The sequence below is a fragment of the Vulpes vulpes genome, chromosome 7 (genome assembly GCF_048418805.1).
Source record: "Vulpes vulpes isolate BD-2025 chromosome 7, VulVul3, whole genome shotgun sequence".
Lineage (NCBI taxonomy): Eukaryota > Metazoa > Chordata > Mammalia > Carnivora > Canidae > Vulpes > Vulpes vulpes.
The window spans coordinates 16,620,515-16,642,844 of NC_132786.1; the positions used below are offsets into that span (position 1 = coordinate 16,620,515).

The 22,330-nt window shown below is 49.6% G+C and overlaps 1 protein-coding gene and 1 pseudogene across 9 annotated transcripts in view; both read left to right on the top strand.

Moving 5' to 3' along the window:
- LOC140599791 (adenylate cyclase type 1-like) overlaps positions 1-22,330 on the top strand; it is a 220,285-nt gene that overhangs the window by 18,409 nt on the left and 179,546 nt on the right. For 5 of the 9 annotated variants that reach the window (XM_072764991.1, XM_072765001.1, XM_072764998.1 and 2 more), the window contains exons 2-3: positions 2,624-2,700; positions 11,090-11,166. In XM_072764991.1, coding sequence (XP_072621092.1) covers positions 2,685-2,700; positions 11,090-11,166 — 93 coding nt within the window. In that variant the 5' untranslated portion in view covers positions 2,624-2,684. Of the gene's footprint in view, positions 1-352; positions 409-2,623; positions 2,701-11,089; positions 11,167-22,330 lie in introns of those variants that run through there. The other 4 variants (XM_072764995.1, XM_072764997.1, XM_072764996.1 and 1 more) reach the window with 2 other exon arrangements.
- LOC140599784 (integrator complex subunit 4 pseudogene) lies at positions 13,335-16,608 on the top strand (annotated as a pseudogene).

Sequence of the window (22,330 nt, forward strand, 5' to 3'; positions counted from 1 at the left end):
TCGAGTCCCACTTCGGGCTCCCCGCATGGAGCTTGCTTCTCCCTCTGCCTGTGTCACTGCCTCTCTCTCTGTGTGTCTCTCATGAATAAATTAAAAAAAAAAAAAAGATATGCAGATGGCCAACAGACCTAGGGGGCCCCTCCTGGCTCCCCGGAGGGCGGGCCTCTGTGCGGGGGGCGCGGCCAGGAGCCTGCCCAGCACCTGACCCGGAGCATGACCTGAAGGGGGCCAGGGCGTGGCCACGGGAGGAGCTGGGCCTCGATGGGGCCACCCGCCCCGCCCCGCCCCGCCCGACCATCCCATCCCCTTGGCAGGAGGTTGCACGGCCTTGCCGCCACTCCAGGCCCGCGGTTCCCGGCGCTGCGGGCTCCCGGCAGTGGCTCTGCAGGCCTCGGCCCCGGCGCGCAGGTCGGCGTGGGCCCCGGGAGGCGTGAGGGGCGCCGGGGTGGCTGTGCCAGAGGCATCTGGCCCTTGCGTGTGGCGCGACGGGTGTCTGGGAGGGACTGCGCGGGGGACAGCGGGCCTCGGGGGCCGCACGGAGGCGCCCCCGTGGCGAGGGCCGCCAGGGTGCCGGGCAGAGGGCTGCGCGGGGGAGGCGGGGCGGGACCTGTTGGCCGAGGGGGGTGGCGGTGGGGCCTCCTCCTGGCGGCTCAGGGAGGGTGCGGGGCCCCTCCCCCGGGGCTCAGGGAGGGTGCCGCGGAACCCATGCGCGCGTGCTCAGAGGGCTTAGGGTGCAGGCACCGTCCAGCCTCAGGGCACGGCCTTGGGGCGGCGGCTTGAGGGCCTGGGCTGCTGGGCCCCGGGAGCCCCCCCAAGGCCCTGGCTCTCCCTCCCCGCTCTCAGGTGCCTCCTGAGCGCCCCAGCCTGGCCGGGAGCCCGCCCCCCGCCTTGGTCCCTATCAGGTGAGTACGGCTCCCTCTGACACTGTTGAATTTTGAAGCGTTCCCCTTTCTGCGCATCCTGTCCAGCGTTTGGTGTTTCCTGTCTGGCCAGTGCTGCCCATTCTCACCGCTGTGAGGTGGGATCTCCTTGTGGCTTTGATCTGTATTTCTCTGATGCAAATGCAGTGATGTGGGCACTTTCTCATGGGCTTGTCGGCCATGTCTGTGTCTTGCTCTGTGCCCTTTCCATTGGTGTCTTTTGCCCATTTCCGGATTGGATGGTTGGTTTCTCTGCTGTGGAGTTGAATAGGTTCTTTTGAGATCTCGGATGCTGGCCCTTTATCCGAAGGGTCGTTTGCACCTATCTTCTCCCAGTCTGGAGGTTGTCTTTCAGTTTTGTTGAGTTTTTCTTTGGCTGTGCAGAAACAGCTCCTCTTCATGACGTCCCGACGTTCCATTTCGCTCTTGTTTCCCTGGCCTTCGTGGCTGATGTAATTTGCAAGAAGTTGCTGTGGCCCAGTTCAAGAAGGGTGTTGTTGCCTGTGTTCTCCCGGAGGGTTTTGATGGAATCTTGTCTCACATTTAGATCCTTCCTCCATTTTGAGTTTATCCTTGTGTTTGGCATGAGAGGAATGGTCCAGTGTCATTCCTCTGCACGTGGCTGTCCAGTGTTCCCAGCAGCCTTTATCGAAGAGACTGTCTTTTATTCCCCCGTGGATGGTCTTTCCTGCCTGGCCGAATATTAGTTGCCCGTAGAGTTGAGGGTCCACATCTGGATGCTCTCCTCTGTTCCATTGATCCATGTGTCCGTTTTTGTGCCAGTACCACACCGTCTTGATGGTCACAGCTTTGTGGCACACCCTGAAATCGGGCATTGTGCTGCCCCCCCGCAGTGGGTTTCTTGGCTACTATTCCCGTGGCTGTTCGGGGTCTTTTCTGATTCCACACAAGTCTTCAGATGATTTGTTGCAGCTCTCTGAAGAGAGTCCGTGGTATTTCTGACAGATTTTGCACTAGTTGTGTAAATTGCCCTGGGTCACGTTGACATTTTCCCCAATATTAATTCTTCCAACCCAGGAGCATGGAACCTTTTTCTATCTCTTTGTGTCTTCCTCAGTTTCTTTCAGACGTGTTCTGCAATGTTTCGGGTAGAGATCCTTTACCCCTTTGGTTAGGTTTCTTTCTAGGTAGCTCATGCTTTTTTTTGGGTGCTGTGGTTGTATCAATGGGATTGGCCCCTTCCTCGATGTCCCTTTCCTCGGTCTCATTGTTCACGTACAGAAAGGCCACTGGTTTCTGGGCCCTGAGTTTGTATCCCGCCACACTGCCGAACTTGCTGTAGGAGTTCCAGCAATCTTGGGGTGGAGTCTTTTGGGTTTTCTAGGTACGGTATCATGTCATCTGCGAAGAGGGAGAGTTTGACTTCCCCTTTGCGGGTTTGAATGCCTTTTATTTCTTTTTGTTGCCTGATTGCTGAGGCCGTGACGTCTCGTACTATGTTGAGAATAGTAGTGGTGATAGTGGACATCCCCGTCTCGTGCCTGGTCTTTGGGGAAAGGCTCCCAGTGTCTCCCCATTGGGAATGATAATTTGCCAGGGGCTTGTCATAGGTGGCTTTGAAGATGCTGAGGGACTTTCCCTCTGTCTCTATACTCTGAAGCGTTTGGATCAGGAATGGATTTTGTCAAATGCTTTCTCTGTCTCTTGAGAGGATCATCTGGTTCTTGTTTTTTCTCTTGCAGATCTGATGAGTCACACGGAGTGCTTGCCGAGTGTTGAACCAGCCTTGCGTCCCGGGGATAAATGCCACCTGGTCACGGTGAGTAACTTCTCAATGTGCCATTGGATCCTGTTGGCTCGTATCTTGTGGAGAATGTCTGCATCCGTGTTCGTGAGGTCTGTGGGTCTGTAACTCTCCTTCGTTGGTTGGGTCTTTGTCTGCTTTTGGACTTAAGGTGATGCTGGCCTCCAAGAACGAGTTTGGAAGTATTCCATCTCTTGTCTATCTTTCGGAACCGCTTTGGTCGAAATAGGTACGGTTTCTTCTTTAGACTTTTGATAGCATTCCCCAGGGAAGGCATCTGGCCCTGGGCTTTTGTGTCTCGGGAGGTCTCTGACGATGACTGCTTCAGTTTCCTCCCTGGATATTGGCCTGTTTTGGTTTTCTGTGTCTTCCTGTTCCGGTTTCAGTAGTTTGTGGTTTTCCGGAAATGGGTCCGTTTCTTCTCGATTGCCCAATTTATTGGCGTATAGCTGCTCAGGATGAGTTTTTAAGATCGTTTGTATTTCCTTGGTGGTGGTGGTGATCTCTACTTTCTCATTCATGATTTTATTCATTGGAGTCTTTTCTCTCTCTCTTTTTTTTTCATAAGGCTGGCTTAATGGTTTCTCTCTCTCTTATTGGTTCTTTCAAAGATCCACCTCCTGGTGTTGTGGATGTGTTTCCCCAATTCCTCTGCTCTCTATTTCATTGAGTTCTGCTCGAATTCTTATTAACCGTCGACTTCTGCTGGGTGAAGGTTTCATTTGTCGTTCCTTCTCCAGCTCCTTTAGGTGCAAGGTTAGCTTTTGTATTTGAGTTCTTTCCAGTGTTTGGATGGACGCTTGCATTGGGATGTATTTCCCCTATGTGGGACCGCTTTTGCCGTATCCCAAAGATTTGGAACAGGTTGGTTGTATCTTCATTCTCGTTGGTTTTTGTGAATCTTTTTAATTCTTCTCTAATGTCCTGGTTGACCCTTTCTTTCGTCTTTTAGCAGGATGGTCCTTAACCTGCACGTGTTTGAAATCCTTGCAAACTTCTTCTTGTGGTTGAGTTCTAGTTTCAGAGCATTATGGTCTGAAAATACGCAGGGGACGATCCCAGTCTTTTGGTATCGGTCACGACCTGATTTGTGACCCAGTATATGGTCTCTTCTGGACAAAGTTCCACGTGCACTGAGAAGAATGTGAATTCAGTTGCATTTGGATGTAAAGTTTTGTAAACATCTGTGAGATCCATCTGGTCCGATGTATCCTTTAGTGCCCTTGTTTCTTTGGAGATGCTGTGCCTGGAAGATCTATCAATCCTAGAAAGCACCGTGTTCGTGTCTGCCAAGTAAAAGTGTATTATTATCTAAGTACGTCTTAACTTTGCTTCGCAACTGATTGGTATCCGTGGCAGCTCCCACATTCGGGGCACAGATACCCACGATTGTTAGGTCGTCTTGTTGGATAGATCCTTTAGGTACGATCTAGTGACTGTTTGAGGTTTTCCACGTAGAGTGTCATGTCCTCTGTGAAGAGTGAGAGTTTGACTTCTTTGCCCATCGGGATGCCTTTTCTTTCTGTTTCGGAATGTCACTGCGAACGCTAGGACCGCTACTACTGTGCCGAAGGACAGCGTTGAGGGTGGACACACTGTTGTGTTCCTGACCTTAAGTTAAAAGCTCCAGGATTTTCCCAATGAAGAGGACATTCCCTCTGGGTCTTTTGTAGATGGGTTTTATGAGAATTGAGGTTTTTTCCCGGTATCCATACCAGGTGGAAGGTTTTCATGAGGAAAGGATGGTCTGTTTGGTCAAATGCTTTTTCTGCATCTTTTGAGAGAATTCTATGGTTGTCATCCTTTCTTTGATTGACATGGAGAGGGAAGGAGAGACAGAGAACCGGAGGGACGGACAGACACAGGGAGGTGGACACAGACAGGGAGGGAGAGATAGGGGAGTGGAGGGAGAGACAGCGAGATGGCGAGGGAGAGACCGAGACAAGGAGGGAGACTGAGGGAGGGAGGAAGAGAGCCAGACACGGAAGGAGAGTCAGAGAGACAGGGAGGGAGAGACAGAGACAGAGAGGGAGACACCAAGAGACAGGGAGGAAGAGACAGAGAGACAGGGAGGGAGACCAAGACACAGTGAGGGGGACACAGAGACAGGATGGAGAGAACGAGACAGGGCGTGAGAGACCGGGAGACCCAAAGGGAGACACACAGAGACTGGCAGAGAGATAGAGACGCAAGGAGAGACAGAGACACAGGGAGGGAGAGCCGGTGAGATACGGAGCGAGAGTCAGAGAGAGGGAGGGAGAGAAGGAGATGGGGCGGGGGGTGGGCGGCCGAGATTGGGCGGCGAGCAGAGACAGACACAGAGATAGGGAAGGAGAATCAGAGAGACAGGGACGGAGAGACAGAGACGTTGAGGCAGAGACTGAAAGACAGGGAGGGAGAGGCAGGGAAACAGGTAGGGAGACGCCGAGAGACTGGGAGGGAGAGACCGAGACACAGAGAGGGAGACACGGAGACAAGGATAGTGATATCTAGACAGCATGGGAGAGACAGAGAGGGAGGGAGACCCAGAGACAGGGAGGGAGAGACTGAGAGACAACGGGCTGCGGTGGGGGAGTGGTGGGACCTGTTCGCGGAGGGGGCTGGTGGTGGGGCCTCCTACGGGTCAGGTCTCCTCCGGGCGACTCAGAGAGGGTGTGGGGCCCCTCCACCGGGGCTCAGAGAGGGTGCCAAGCCCATCCGGGCACGCTCAGAGGGGTTTGGATGCAGGCACCATCCACCTTCAGGGCACGGCCTTGGGGCGGTGGCTTGAGGGCCTGGGTGGCTGGGCCCCAGGAGCGCCCCCAAGGCCCTTGGCTCTTCCTCCTCTCCCCTCCTCCCCTCCACCCCTCCGCCCCTGCTCACCGTCCCCCCCTTGCCCCTTCAGCCCCTGCCCCACTTCCCCCCTTCCCCCATTCCCAAGCTCCCCAGGCTCGCCAGGAGCACGCCCGCCCCCCCCCCCCCTTCATCCATATCAGATGAGTATTGCGATTTCTGAAACTTTTGAATTTTGAAAGCATTCCCTTTTCTCCACATCCTCTCCAACATTTGTTGTGTCCTGTCTGGTTCTTGTTCCCCATTCTCACAGGTGTGAGGTGGTATCTCATTGTGCTTTTGCTATTTCCCTGACGGCCGGCGTGCGGAGCATCGTCTCGTGTGCTTGTTGGCCACGTCTGTGTCTTCCTGTGTGACGTTTCTGTTGGTGTCTTTTGCCCCTTTCAGGGTGGCACACTTGGTTTCTCTGCTGTTGAGATGAAAAAGTTCTTTAGAGATCTTGGATAACTGGCCCTTTATCGGACGGGTCATTTGCACATATCTTCTTCCATTCTGGAGGTTTGTCTTTTAGTTTTGTTGAGCGTTTCTTTTGCTGTGTGGAAGCTCCTCATCTTGATGAAGTCCCAGTGATTCATTTTGGCTCTGTTTCCCTGGCCTTCATGGATGTGTCTTGCAAGAAGTTGCTGTGGCCAAGTTCAAGAAGGGCGTTGCCTGTGTTCTCCCCTAGGAGTTTGATGGAATCCTGTCTCACATTTAGATCTTTCATCCATTTTGAGTTTCTCTTTGTGTACGGTGGTGTGAGAGAATGGTCCAGTTTCATTCCTCTGTGTGTGGCTGTCCAACGTGCCCAGCAGCCTTTACTGAAGAGACTGTGTTTTTTCCAGTGGATGGTCTTTCGTGCTTCGTCGAATGTACGGTCTTGACGGTAGAGTTGAGGGTCCACTTCTGGATTTGTCTCTTCTGTGCCATTGACCTGTGTGTCTGTTTTTGTGCCAGTACCACACTGTCTTGATGAGCACAGCTTTGTAGCTCGACCTGAAGTCCGGCATTGTGATGCCGCCAGCTGTGGTTTTCTTTTCTCATATTGCCCTGGGCATTCAGGGTCTTTTCTGATGATTCCACACACTAATCTTCCGATGATTTGTTCCAGCTCTCTGAAGAGAGCCCGTGGTATTTCTGATGATAGGGATTGCGTTCCATGTGTAAATTGCCCTGGGTCACGTGGACATTTTCCCAATATATGAATTCTTCCAATCCAGGAGCATGGAATGGTTTTCCATCACTTTGTGTCTTCCTCAATTTCTTTCAGAGGTGTTCTGTAGTTTTTTGGGTAGGGATCCTTTACCTCTCTGGTTAGGTGTATTCCTAGGTATCTCATGCTTTTGGGTGCAATTGTCACTGGGACCGACTCCTTCAATTCTCTTTCTCCAGTCTCATCGTTGGTGTATGGAGAGGCCAGTGATTTCTGGGCATTGATTTGGTATCCTGCCACGCCGCCGATTTTGCTGCTGTTTGAGTTCTGGCAATCTTGGGGTGGAGTCTTTTGCGTTTTCCAGGTAGGACATCATGTTTTCGGCGAAGAGGGAGAGTTTGTCTACTTCTTTGTGGATTTGAATGCCTTTTTTTTCTTTTTGTGGCCTGATTGCTGAGGCCGTGAGGTCTAGCTGTATTTTGAGTAGCCGTGGTGAGGGTGGAAGTCCGTGTCTCGTTCCCAATCTCCGGGAAAGGCTCCCAGTGTTTCCGCATTGAGGATGATTATTTGCCGCGGGCTTTCCTTTCCGTCGATGGCTTTGGAGATGCTGAGGAACGTTCTCTCTGTCCCTACACTCTGAAGCGTTTGGATCAGGAATGGATGCCGTATTTTGTCAAATGCTTTCTGTGCATCTCTTGAGAGGATTTTCTGGGAGGGGTCACAGACAGGGAGGGAGAGATAGGGATGGGGGAGACACAGCGAGTGAGAGACAGAGAGACAGCATGGGAGAGATGGAGACAAGGCGGGGAGACGGAGGGAGGGAGGGAGGGAGGGACAGACACAGAAGTAGAATCCATGAGCCAGGGAGGGACACACTGAGAGACAGTGAGGAAGATAGAGAGAGACAGAGAGACCCAGAGACGGGGAGGGAGACCGTGACACAGTGAGGGACACAGAGACAGGATGGAGAGAGAATGAGACAGGGAGGGAGAGACCGAGAGACAGGAAGGTGGAGACACAGAGACAGGGAGGGAGAGACCGAGAGACAGGGAATGAGAGCCAGAGCCAGGGAGGGAGACCGAGACACAGTGAGGGAGAGACCGAGAGCCAGGGTGAGAGAGCCAGGGAGGGATAGACAGAGACAGGGATGGAGACACACAGACAGGGAGGGACAGACCGAGGCAGGGAAGGGTAGACAGAAGTGGAGGGATGGACAGAGACAGGGAGGGAGCCCCCAGACAGGGAGGGAGAGATAGATAGAGATGGGCAGGGAGATGGAGAGAAAGCGAGGGGGAGACTGAGAGACAGGGAGGGAGAGAGAGAGATGGAGAGAGGGAGGAGCAACTGAGAAGAGGGGGGTGAGAGATCGAGACAGGGGCAGAGACACAGGACAGGGATGGAGGGATCCAGAGACAGGGAGGGAGGGACAGACAGACCAAGAGACAGGGAGGGAGAGATGGGACAGACGGGAGAGACCATGGTGCAGGGAGGGAGACCAAGAGACAGGAGGGGAGACTGAGACAGGGAGGGAGAGTCAGAGACAGGGAGGGAGGAGAGACTGAGACAGAGATGGGATGGAGAGAATGAGACAGGGAGGGAGACAAGTGAGAGACCGAGAGACAAGGAGGTAGACACAGAGACAGGGAGGGACAGGCCAAGATAGGGAGTGAGAGAAGAAAGACTGGAGGGAGAGAGAGAGAGACAGACAGGGGTGGAGGGGAGTGGGAGAGAGACAGGGCCAGACCCCAGACCCGGAGGGAGAGACAGAGACCGGGTCAGAGGGACAGGGAGGGAGACACAGAGCCAGAGAGAGGCTTCGTGCCTCCCTGAGCAGGAGTCCCTCGGGACTGAGCGGGTGGCACTGAGCAGGTGGCGCAAGGCCTCGGACCCGGCGCCCCGACCAGACTAGCGTGGGGAGGCAGAGGCGGTCTCTGGTCCCCTCTAGGCTCCAGGGAGGGCCGGCTGCAGTGGGGGGGGGCTTGGCCGGTAGCTTGGCCAGGGCGTGGCCGGGGCGTGGCCGGAGCTTGCCCCAGCACCTGACCCGGAGCATGGCCTGAGGGGGGCCAGGGCGTGGCCGCGGGAGGAGCTGGGCCCAGACATGGCGACCCGACTGGACCTGATGGACCCGACCCAGCCATCCCCCTGGCAGGAGGTTGCGCGGCCGGGCCACCGCTCCAGGCCCGCGGTTCCCGGCGCTGCGGGCTCCCGGCAGCGGCTCTGCAGGCCTCGGCCCCGGCTCGCAGGTCCGCGTGGGCCCCGGGAGGCGTGAGGGGCCCCGGGATGGCTGTAGGAGAGGCATCTGGCCCTCGCGTGTGGCGCGGCGGGTGTCTGGGAGGGACCGCGCGGGGGACAGCGGGCCTCGGGGGCCGCACGGAGGCGCCCCCGTGGCGAGGGCCACCAGGGTGCCCAGCAGAGGGCTGCGCGGGGGGAGGCGGGGCGGGACCTGTTGGCGGAGGGGTTGGCGGTGGGGCCTCCTCCGGGCGGCTCGGGGAAGGTGCGGGGCCCCTCCCCCGGGGCTCAGGGAGGTGCCGGGGAACCCATGCGCGCGCGCTCAGAGGGCTTAGGGTGCAGGCACCGTCCACCGTCAGGGCACGGCCTTGGGGCGGCGGCTTGAGGGCCTGGGCTGCTGGGCCCCAGGAGCCCCCCCAAGGCCCTGGCTCTTCCTCCCCGCTCTCAGGTGCCTCCTGAGCGCCCCAGCCTGGCCGGGAGCCCGCCCCCCGCCTTGGTCCCTATCAGGTGAGTACGGCTCCCTCTGACACTGTTGAATTTTGAAGCGTTCCCCTTTCTGCGCATCCTGTCCAACGTTTGGTGTTTCCTGTCTGGCCAGTGCTGCCCATTCTCACCGCTGTGAGGTGGGATCTCCTTGTGGCTTTGATCTGTATTTCTCTGATGCAAATGCAGTGATGTGGGCACTTTCTCATGGGCTTGTCGGCCACGTCTGTGTCTTGCTCTGTGCCGTTTCCATTGGTGTCTTTTGCCCATTTCCGGATTGGATGGTTGGTTTCTCTGCTGTGGAGTTGAATAGGTTCTTTCGAGATCTTGGATGCTGACCCTTGATCTGAAGGGTCAATTGCACAAAGCTTCTCCCATTCTGGAGATGGTCTGTTGGTTTTGTTGAGTGTCTCTTTGGCTGTGCGGAAGCTTCTCATCCTGGTGAAGTCCCAGTAGTTCATCTTTCCTTTTGTTTCTCTGGCCTTCATGGGTGTATCTTGCAAGAAGTTGCTGTGGCCAAGTTTTGGATGGGCGTTGCCTGTGTTCTCCCCCAGGGTTTTAATGGAATCTCCTCTCACATTTAGATCTTTCATCCATTTTGAGTTTATCTTTGTGTCTAGTGTGAGACAGTGGTCCAGTTTCCCTCCTCTGCATGTGGCTGTCCAGCGTTTCCAGTGGCATTTATGGAGGAGACTTGTCTGTTTTCCAGTGGATGGTCTCTCAGGCTTGGTCGAATATATGGTCTTGACCATCGAGTTGAGGGTCCGCTTCTGGATTCCTCTTCTGTTCCATTGGTGGCTGTGTCTGTTTTTGTGCCTGTACCACACTGTCTTGGTGAGCACAGCTTTGCAGCGCAACCCGAAATCCGGCATTGTGCTGCCCCCCGCTGTGGTTTTCTTGGCTACTATTCCCGTGGCCATTCGGGGTCCTTTCTGATTCCACACAAATCTTCCGATGATCTGTTCCACCTCTCTGAAGAGAGTCCGTGGTATTTTTGATCGTAATTGCGTTAATTGTGTAAATTGCCCACATTGACGTTTTCCCAATATTCATTCTCCGGATCCATGAGCATGGAATAGTTAGCCATCTCTTTGTCTTCCTCAGTCTCTTTCAGACGTGTTCTGTCGTTTTTCGGGTTGAGATCCTTTACCTCTTTCGTTAGGTTTATTCCTAGGTAGCTCATGCTTTTGGGTGCCATCGTAAATGGGGTCGACTCCTTAATTTCTCTTTCTTCAGTCTCATCGTTAGCATCTAGAAAGGCCACTGACTTCTGGGCATTGATTTTGTACCCTGCCACACTGCCGAATTTGCTGTATGAGTTCTAGCAGTCTTGGGGTGGAGTCTGTTGGGTTTTCTAGGTGTCCGGTATCATGTCATCTGCGAAGAGGGAGAGTTTGACGTGTTCTAGGCCGATTTGAATGCCTTTTAGTTCTTTTTGTTGCCTGATTGCTGAGGCTACGATGTCTAGTGTTATGTTGAATAGCAGTGGTGAGAGTGGACATCCATGTCTCCTTCCTCATCTTCTTCGGGGAAAGGCTCCCAGTGTTTCCACTTTGGGAATGATAATTTTCTGTGGGCTTTTCGTAGACGGCTTTGAAGATGCTGAGGAACGTTCCCTGTATCCCTATACTCTGAAGCGTTTGGATCAGGAATGGATGCCGTATTTTTTCAAATGCTTTCTCTGGATCTCTTGAGAGGATCACCTGGTTCTCGTTTTTTCTCTTGTAGATCTGATCAGTCACATGGAGTATTTGACGAGTGTAGAACCAGCCTTGCGTCCCAGGGATAAATGCCACCTGGTCATCGTGAGTAACTTCTCAATGTACTGTTGGATCCTATTGGCTCGTATCTTTTTTTTTTTTAATTTTCTTTTTATTTATTTATGATAGAGAGAGAGAGAGACAGAGAGGCAGAGACACAGGCAGAGGGAGAAGCAGGCTCCATGCACTGGGAGTCCGACGTGGGATTCGATCCCGGGTCTCCAGGATCGCGCCCTGGGCCAAAGGCAGGCGCCAAACCTCTGCGCCACCCAGGGATCCCTATTGGCTCGTATCTTGTTGAGAACTTTTGCATCCGTGTTCATTGGGGATATCGGTTTATAACTCTCCTTTTTGGTGCGGTGGGGTCTTCTTCTGCTTTTGGACTTAAGGTGATGGTGGCCTTATAGAACGAGTTTGGAAGTATTCCGTCTCCAGAAGCTTCAGCTGGCCTCACTGTAGTCTCTGTGGCAGGCTCTTGATTGGGTTCAGGATGTGGCTCAGTGGCCAAAGTCGTTCGCTCCACTGAGGCAGGTGGCAGGTCCGGCATGTGCGGGAACCCGAAAGCATGCACCTGGGCGTGCTCTTCCTCCAGGGTGGCCACGGGTACAGGTAGCTCTTGCATGTTGGCACAGTGAGTCAGAGGTGTTACCACCACGTGCATTGGTTTGGTCTCAGCAGCCTGGCTTCTCGGCTCGAGCCGTGACCAGCTCGATCACCTCTGGCCCTGAAGCTTAAAAGGCTGCGAGGTAGGAGCTGGGGCCGGTTGTTGAGGTGGTTCAGGATATTGCACCGGGGCGGACACTAGTTGCTCCACTGATCCGGGTGGCCGCACTGGCATGTGTTGGACCCTGATAGCACGCGCCGGGACATCATCTACCGCGAGGGTGGCCGAGATTACAGGTGGGTCCTCCTTGTCGGGAGAGTGAATCAGAGGTGTGACCACCTCGTGCATTGGCTTCGACTCCTCAGCTGGCATCTGCACTCTGGCCAAGCACTCAGCACCGACAGCCCTGCCCAGCTCGATCACCTCAAGCCCAGAAGCTTTATTAGGCCCCACCTTCGGAGCTGGGGTGGCCTGCTGACATGGTTCATGATGTTGCTCAGGGGCCGAAGCTGGTTGCTGCACTGAGGCAGGTGACTCCTTTGGCAAGGCATTCCGGGGACATTGATAGTGGGTGCCCGGGGTAGCTCTTCTTGCAGGGTGGCCAAGTGTGCAGGTGGCTCCTCCAGGTCGGACATTGAATCAGAGGTGTGACTGCCATGTAAATTGTCTTGGCCTCAGCAGCTGGCATCTCGGCTCGGGTCAAGCACTCAGCACCAACGGCCACGCCCGGCTCGAACTGCTCAGGCCTATAAGCTTCAGCTCGCCCCCTTGTAGTAGCTCTGGTGGGCTCTTGATTTCCTTTAGGATGTTCCTCAGTGGCGGAAGTCGGTTGTTCCACTGAGTCAGGTGGCTGCTCCGTCATGTGGGGGATCCCGATAGCCTGCCCCTTGGCGTGCTCTTCCTCCAGGGTGTCCGTGGGAACAGGTACTTTTTCACATTTCAAATACATTATTGCATATTTCCTTATGTTAAAAAAATAACTGAGTCCATGGCTTAAAAATTCTTATTTACTGATGCTATTAAATCTTTCCCCCAACGATCTACGGCATTTAATGTAGTAGTGAAATTGTTCATATCGATGCCTCCGGCAGCTTTTCCTTCTGTACTTGTGGTGTTCCTGTTTATATCATTCGGATATCTTTTGAAAAACAATGACATTCTTTAGAACCCTGAAGATTTCCCCGGTGTTTTTTTTTTTTTTAGTTTCATATATTTCCATTTATTGGACCTACTGAATACATCAGTTAAATGTTTGCTTATTTTAAATAAGCCCTTTTCTTTGTTTTGAATTTTTAATTTTTTATTGGAATTCAATTTGTCCACAAATAGCACAACACCCAGTGCTCATCCCGCCACTTGCCTCCTTCATTGCCCATCTCCCAGTCACCCCACCCCCCCACCCACTTCCCCTTACACTACCCCTTGTTTGTTTCCCAGAGTTAGGTGTCTCCTGTTTTGTCACCCTCACTGATACTTTCACTCATTTTCTCTGCTTTGCCTTTATTCCCTTTCACTAATTTTTATATTTCCCAAATGAATGAGACCACATAATGTCAGTCCTTCTCCGATTGACTGTTTTCACTCAGCATAATGCCCGGGAAAGCTGCACCCCAATGTTTATAGCAGCAATGTCCACAGTAGGCAAACTGTGGAAGGAGCCTCGGTGTCCATCGAAAGATGATGGATCAAGAAGCTGTGGTGTGGCGGGCAGTCATGGCGGCTCACCTAAAGAAACGAGTGTACGAGGAATTCACTTAGGTGGTCCAGCAACAACAGGAGGAAATTGCAACCAAGAAACTGTGATTGACAAAACCAAGGAGATCTGCAGCACTCCTCGTAGATCTGTGTAAAGCTCCCTCCCCAATGGATGTTTTGCAGTATCTACTCCAGTTTTCCAGAAAGCCTGTTGAAGCAGAAAGTGTGGAAGGAGTAGTCAGGATTCTCTTGGAACATTATTACAAGGAGAATGATCCATCTGTGAGACTGAAAATTGCATTATTGTTGGGTTTATTATTAAAGACTGCAGGATTTTCACCAGACTGCTTTATGGATGATGCCATTAACATCCTGCAGAATGAAAAGTCTCATCAAATCCTTGCTCAACTGTTGGACACCTTGCTTGCAATTGGCACCAAACTCCCAGAGAATCAAGCTATCCAGATGGGATTAGTTGATGTAGCCTGCAAGCACCTCACAGATACGTCTCATGGTGTAAGAAATAAGTGCCTGCAATGACTTGGCAATCTTGGCTCTTTGGAGACAAGTGTGACAAAAGATGGAGAAGGCCTAGCTGTCAGAGATGTCCAGAAGATTACAGGGGATTACTTCAGTGACCAAGACCCACGTGTCAGAACAGTGGCTATAAAAGCCATATTGCAGCTTCATGAAAGAGGACTGAAATTACACCAAGCAATTTATAAGCAGGCCTGTAAATTGTCATCTGATGACTATGGACAAGTGCGCAGTGCTGCAGTCCAACTTATCTGGGTTGTCAGTCAGCTCTATCCTGAAAGCATTGTCCCCATTACTTCTTGTAATGAAGAAATTCACTTAGTTGATGAGCATTTGGAAAAATTTGTCCCATGGTCCGTGATGGCTCCTGGGTGGTTCGAGTTCAGGCTGCAAAGCTATTGGGCTCAATGGAACAAGTCAGTTCTCATTTCTTGGAGCAGACGCTCGACAAGAAGCTCATGTCAGATCTCAGGAGAAAATGCACTGCACATGAACGTGCCAAGGAACTTTACAGGTCAGGAGAGTTTTCCAGTGGCAGAAAGTGGGTAGGTGATGCTCCCAAAGAAGAAATAGATACAGGAGCTGTGAACTTGATTGAGTCAGGAGCTTGTGAAGCCTTTTTTCATGGATTGGAAGATGAGATGTATGCGGTCCGCATTGCTGCCGTGGAGGCTCTCTGCATGCTGGCCCAATCTTCACCTTCTTTTGCAGAGAAGTGCCGCCCTGATTTCCCGGTTGACATGTTTAATGATGAAATTGAGGAAGTACGTCTACAGTCCATACACGGCCTCAGAAAAATTTCTAATAATATCACTCTCCGAGAGGATCAGCTTGACAGTGTCCTGGCTGTGTTAGAGGATTCGTCCAGAGATATTCGAGAGGCTGGCTCTTCACGCACTTTTATGCTGTACTAATGTTTCGACTAAAGAAGGGATTCATCTTGCACTGGCGGAGCTGCTGAAAAATTTAACCAAGTACCCTACTGATAGGGACTCTATATGGAAGTGCTTGAAGTTTCTGGGAAGTCTGCATGTAACCCTGGTGCTTTCCTTGGTGCCAGAGCTCCTGAGCACCCATCCATTTTTTGACACAGCTGAACCAGACATGGATGACCCAGCTTACATTGCAGTTTTGGTTCGTATTTTTAATGCTGCTACAATCTGTCCAACAATGCCGGCACTGTTCTCAGATGATACCTTCAGGCATTATTCCTCCCTCCACGACAGTCTTTCTCATCTTGTTCCTGCCTTAAGGTTACCAGGTAGAAAACTAGTGTCATCGGCCGTTTCTCCCGGTATTGCGCCCCATGAGGACCCGTCGCATCAGTTCCTGCAGCAGAACCCTAAAAGGGTGTACAGTCTTCAGAGCACCGGGACCCTCAGGGAACCCAGAAGCTGCTGGAGTTCACCATCCGGGATCTGCAAAGACTTGGAGAACTTCAGTCTGAACTAGCAGGAGTTGCTGACTTCTCGGCTACCTATCTTCGGTATCAGCTTCTTCTCATCGAGGCCTTGCAAGGAAAGCTGTGGAATGTGGCTGCCCCTTTATATTTGAAGCAGAGTGACTTGGCCTCCGCAGCAGCAAAACAGATCATGGAAGAGACCTACAAAATGGAGTTGATGTACAGTGGTGTGGAGAAGAAACAGGTGGTGATTATACATCACCTGAGGCTGCAGGCCAAAGCCTTGCAACTTATAGTAACAGCACGGACTACTCGAGGAGTTGACCCCTTATTTGCGATGTGTGAAAACTTTTTACAGGAAGTGGACTTTTTTCAGAGGTGTTTTATTGCTGATTTGTCCCCACTTACAGGACAGCTTTGTGGAGAAACGTGTTGACCTTATGCCCCGACTCATGACATCCAAACCTGTGGAAGGGGTCAAAATTCTACAGACCATGCTGAGGCAGAGTACCTTCTTGCACCTCCCCCTTCCAGAGCAGATCCACACACTTCAGCCACCATCATTGAGCCAGCAGGCGAGTCAGACAACCCTTTGCGGTTTACATCTGGATTGGTTGTGGCCCTGGATGTCGATGCGACCCTGGAACATGTGCAGGCCCCTGAGAGTGCTGTGAAGGTCCAGGTCTTCTATCCAGATGGCCAGGCTCAGAGGATTCATCCTAAGCTGGCAGACTTGCGGAATCCTGGCCCAGGGCGCCACCGGCTTATCACTAAGGTGTACCTCTCCCATACTGCCTGGACAGAACCATGCCAGGTGGAAGTGAGGCTGCTACTGGCCCACAACTCCAATTCCCGCATTCCAAAATCCCCCTGGAATGAAGGTGGCAAAGTGTCACCCCAGGTGGAAACCAGCATCGAGGGCACCATCCCCTTCAGCAAGTCTGTGAAAGTTTACATACTGCCCAAACCCGCAAGGCGCTGAGTCACAAGCATTGTGTAGAGCTGAAGCTGAGACAGACCTTCTCAGGTAGCAGAGTGAGCCAGAAGCCTAGAGCACTTCACCTGGAGCCGGCGTATGCGCATGAGCACCATCACCTTTATCGTCTCACCTGGTATCAAACACAAAATAAATTACTTTGCATTAAAAAATCAAAAACCTTCAAGTCCACACCTCTTCCTTCCCTGACTCCCCTCCCCCACCTCTTTAAAGTTGAGAAAACAACAACAACAACAAAAGAAGCTGTGGTCTATGATACAATGGAGTATTACTTAGCCATTAGAAACGACAAACGCCCTGTAAGGAGAGTGACGTTTGGTTCTACCAAACGTAGACGTTTGGTGTCTACCCAACATGTTGGGTTCATGTTGTTGTACGTGTGTGTGCAGCCAACCAGCAGTGCTCGTTAGGTACCAGATCATCTACTAAGAAGTGTGTTTTACTCAAAACCAGGAAAGAGGAGAGAGAAAGAACTAGTTTCGAGAGCTTTTTGATTTGGAAAAAGCATTCCAAATATCACGATTTTCATTATCCAGTAAGGGAGTAGCTTCCTTTCTGTGTTCATTCTCGTGAGGATTAACGATAGAGGGAGTCCTGTGAAATGAAGACCACTTTGTATTCCAATTTAATTCCTGGAATTTCTTAATTGTTTCTTTCTTTCTTTCTTCCTTTTTTTTTTTTTTTTTTTGGTTTTTACTGACATTTGAAAAACTGAAAAACTTCTAGCTCATAACTTTGTTGCATTTCAGGTCCCCTGCAGCAACGAAAGGAAATCGTCGTATTCGGACTAGAAGTTTAAGTGAGTCCTAAAGTATTGGAAGAAAATTCTAACATATACATTGAAGTTCTACAAGGAAAAGTTTGAGTTTAAACAAAAGAGCCTGAGCTAATTCTTCCAGAAGGTTTGTTACCTTGAATTCAGAGCCCTTTTACGAGATATTAGAAAAATAAGTAGTCCCACAGTATCAGTCGATTCATGTATTAAGGAGAAGAGAGCTAATATTAATGAAACTACCTCTAAAGCAGTTGACTGCCAAGCTGATTGTTAAATTGGTTATTATGGAAACAGGAGAAGCAACTCACACACTTAGAAATGAGGTCCCAGACTGGAAGCACTGGTAACTGTAGCTGCTCATAATGTAAGTTAAATAATTCCTTGACAACCTGAGTAGATCTATATCAACATGGCGGTCTTCTATGTAATTTAGGGTGTTTAGTAGGAAATTATCGAATGGGCTTCATGATTCCCTAGAGCTTATTTTTGAGAGGTGCTAGTGACTCAGGCGGGAAAAAAATGAATGCTCAAAAAAGTCCTGTTTCCATCTTACACATTTGGGGAAACTGTAAGAATATGTCCAAAGAATCTTGGTCTTCAGTAGTTTTATATACAGTAATAACTAACACCATAAAATAGCACTTACTTAGATAGAATTGATGGTAGATGTGGCAGTACTACATCCTTTTCTACAATGTCTGAACGTTTGTAGTACTTCAGACCTTTCCATCAGGCGTCAACATTAAATATAGAATACCTCTAGAAAGTGTGAAAATAATTTTGTCTTTGGAAGTAGATAACGTGACGTTTTTCCGTGTGTCCCATTGGACTTTTCTAGTGATGATCCTCCTAGGATGATGCTTTATCAGTCGGTGTCTGGATTTTATGGACTAAAAACCTGATATTTTCTTTTACAGTTGAAATCTGTAAATTATCTTTATACTTCATTTTCTATGTCTTTTCGTAGCAAAAAGTAAGCAAAATATGCCAAGACAAAGAATGATGGTCCCCCCACCAAACCTTGAGCATAACCGTTGAGGAACAAGAACTGTCGGAGATCTATGTGTGTGTATCTGTACGTACATCCATGCACACATGGCAAGATTTAACAGAAATCACAATTCCGACATCATCTGTGGTTTATGTCACAGCTCTTCTCTGTCGTCAGCCTCTGTTTTTCTCTTTGGGCTTTCGTTGAAAAATACTCGGCCTCATGTCTTTCGCTCTGAGACTTTAACTGTAATCCTTGAAATCTTAATTTCAGTTCAGAACCCCTAGTCTTAGAACTCATGAGTCTCCAGATTTCCATGACTGTCACCAAAAGTTGAAAATCCTATCGGTTTGCCCCCCTTTTTTTTTTTTTAAACTAAAGACTTAAAAGAAAGAAAAGAAAAAAAAATGCTTCTTTCTGTCTTGACAAACATGAGGAAGAAACTGGAAACAGGAATACAGGTGGTAGCAACTCCTTCCGTAGCCTCCCCTTGTACTTTTAAAAGAGCTTTGTTATGTGGTTAATGATGGAGAAAGTTGACAACATGCACTGTATGTGTGTGCTGTCCGCAAATTGTATTGTGTGACCATATATTTTTCCCAGTCATTGAAAGGATTCTCCCAGTGTGATACCTCTTAATTTTAAAAAAGTGGTTTTTTCTCCTTTGAAATAGTCATCATTTGGTTCTGGATGTATTTCGCTGTGTGAAGTAAGTCAATCGGAGAAGGACAAACATTGTAATGTCTCATTCATTTGGGGCATATAAAAATAGTGAAAAGGAAGAAAGGGGAAAGGAGAACAAATGAGTGGAAAATATCAGAAAGGGAGACAGAACGTGAGAGACTCCTCACTCTGGAAAATGAACAAGGGGTGGAAGAAAAGGAGGTGGGGTGGGTTTGTGGGGTGACTGGGTGATGAGCATTGAGGGGGGCACTTGATGGAATGAGCCGCTGGGTGTTATGCTGTATGTTGGCAAACTGAACTCCAATAAAAAAATCATCATTATTTTATGACATTTATAAAGTGCAATAAAAGATAAGGAAACCATCCTGAGAAGTAGGATGCCTCTCTCATTTGGCTATCTTTTTAACATGTTTTACTTATTTTCCTCCCTTATTATTTAAGGCTTTTTTGGATGTATGCACTGACTTTTTTTATCCGCTATGTTTTTGAGGAATAAGCTCTTCAATTTACAGGTGCTGTATCTTTTATAGTCATAAATTCATTGGTTTCTAGAAATACACATTTGCTTCCATGTATCCATTAGAGTGCAACAATACTGAACTCCTATGGGATTTTCCACTGATGAAAGTTGTTTTTATACTTACCTGTTGTATTGAAGCAGGTCTGAAGACCAGGAAGAAAGCTGACTAGTGATCTGAATTGCAAAATGTTGAGAACTAACCAGTGGGTTGTCATGGTGCTTCATGTCTCTGTGTGTGTGTGTGTGTGTGTGTGTGTGTGTGTGCGCGCGCGCGCGCGCGCCTAATGACTCTTAAGCACAAAGGAAGTTTATTAATTATTTGAAGTAAAGACAACACAGTCATTTGTAGGAGATCCTTAGCTAGAAGGTGTTGATATTCTTTGAAGAAATCAATACAACAAAACCTTCGAAAGTGTTAGAAGATGTTACCAAAAAATCAAAACCTGAGCTGCAGAAAAGAAAAGTCATGTATCTGAGGTGACAAACGTAAGGGAAGCAAGTAAGTGCAGGAAAGCTGGAAGCTCTCGATTGGTTGGGGCCATAGAGAGTTTGGACAAGACAACAGGGTGTGCCACTTTTGTTTTGTAGGGAAGTGTCGTTTGTGACCATCATATTTGTAATTGGGTTTTCCGTTGGTTTTGGCGGCAACAATGTTTGCCACTCCTCTGGTCTAACTGGACGGAGACATGCCTCACTCCTTTTACCACTAGTCCATGTTTGCAGTGCTGTTGTTTGGCTTTGGAAATGTGAACTTTGTGGATAAATAGGGAAGTTTCTCTGGCATCGAGTGGAAAACAAAGAGCCCGCAGAAGGCTCTGTAGGGATGGTGTGTGTGCATGCGTGCGCACGAGATACTCTCATAACAGGAAATATACAGTACTCAATTTCATCAACAGTAGCTCAAATTGAGTTACTGAAACATTGGCTTCAGTGAACTTTGTATTCTCTGCTTCAGGTTTTTGTAGAAGCGACTAATTTGGAAAGTGTAGTTCCGTGAAGAACTACAAATTCATTAGAATATAGCTGACCTCCCCACAACGTGGGGATTAGGGGTCTCGACAGCATCCCCCAGCACAGCTGAAAAATCCATGTATGATTTTTGATTCTGCCAAAACTTGACTGTTAGTAGTAGCCCACTGTTGATTGGAACCTTACTGATGATATAAACAGTAGACTAATATGTATCTTACAATGAAGTGAGCTGGGGAAAATAAAATGTTATTAAAATCATGAGGAAGAGGGGCGCCTGAGTGGTGCAGTCATTGGGCGCCTGGGCGATGCCGTCAGTTAAGTACCTGACTCTTGGTTTTGGCTCAGGTCATGATCTCATGGTCTCTGGATCAAGCCCTGCATCGGGATTCATGCTCAGCAGTGAGTCTACTTGGAATTCTCTCCCTCTGCCCCTCCAACTCGTGTACACACTCTTTCTCATTCTCTCTTAAATAAGTAACTATATCTTTAAAAAAAGAAAATCATGGGTGTAAAGACATGTATGGTGCTGGACTGTATAAAGAAGTGGACCCATGCAATGCAAACACATGTTGTTGAAGGAACAACTGTACTCTTACCTTTTTATATATATCTCCCACTTACTAAACTCTGATCGTTAGACAGCCATCAGCAGTTGTCCCTAAGGCTAATGACCTCTTTTTTTTCTCTCTCCTACTCCTAGTCTGCAGAACAGGAATGCTGCCCCTCTCTACTGCATTAGCGGGAAAAGATCTCTGAGGGCAATTTAGAAGACCTGGTGTCTGTTTCCACGCTTGCCCTTTCCAAGCTGGGTCACCTGTCCTCACTCCACGGGGCCTTTGTTCTGTTACGTGTGCTTGAATAGTAGATGGTGGTCAAAGAGTCTCATACAGTACAATCGAGTTGGAAACCGCTGAGCGCACGACTTACACAAGAGCCAGCCCGCCCCGGGTCCCCTGCCCTGCGTGCCCGCTCTTTGTGGTGCTCACCACCTTGTGACATGTTACAGATTTATTCAGTCATTGTCTCTTCCACCCCCCGAGGAAGACCAAACCCTGTGGATGGGGGCAGACGCCTGATGTGTTTTGCCCATCGCTGTGTCATCAGCGCCTGTGTCAGAGCGTATCGGAAACCACATGAGGCTCGCGGTGAATGTTTCTGGAGTGAGTTAGTTATTAGGATCCAGACTGTATTTCTGGGTAATAATTTAGAGATCACTAAAACCTAAGTTACTATGATAAGGGTTTTATGTGTCTGTCAGCCGGCTTTATGACGTTCTTTGGTTTGCATGAAAAACTCTATTCCTCCTACAGGATAGAATTCGAAGAGCAATTTATATTTAGAAGATGTTTATAATAAGCCCTATGGGCCCGTTTTATCGTACTGGTCTCTTGTTATTCAAATGCTATATTTTCTCAAATGTAGATTGTACAGTTGTGCCTGGGAGGCGTGTGCACTGCATGAAAGTAGGATCTGTGAGGCACTCTAGCCATCGTCACAGCGTATGGCTATTCCTGTAGACACTTACTTAATCCACAAAATATTGACACATTGCTTTCTTTCTTAGCAGGTAGAAAATGTACATGATAATAAAAATATTACCTGATAGAAGAAATTTAATTTATTCGTTTCACAATGAAGAGTCTGACGAGAGACGTGTCCTAAATGGCTACCTACTTATGCCTCATGCTTATTATATGTGTCAGATTGAAATATTTCCCATCATCCTGGTATGTTGAGTAAGGCCTCCCTGAGCGCGACCCGAATGCAAGGGCACGAGGCTTTGCACGAGGTGTGGTGCATGGCAGTTGGTCCTTTCTGTTTACAGTCACTCCGGGGTGGGGTCCGGGTCTGGAGTGATATCCTCTCCTGCCCTGCCTTCCCTGCTGTTTGTAGTGGTCACCTCCCACATTTGTCATTCTCCCACTGAATTGTATATCCAACTACTCATGTAACCTCTCCTCCAGTTTCTGCAAAGAAACATGATCTCACCAACTCCCCCCGAACATACTCATCTGTATTCTTCACCCCTGTG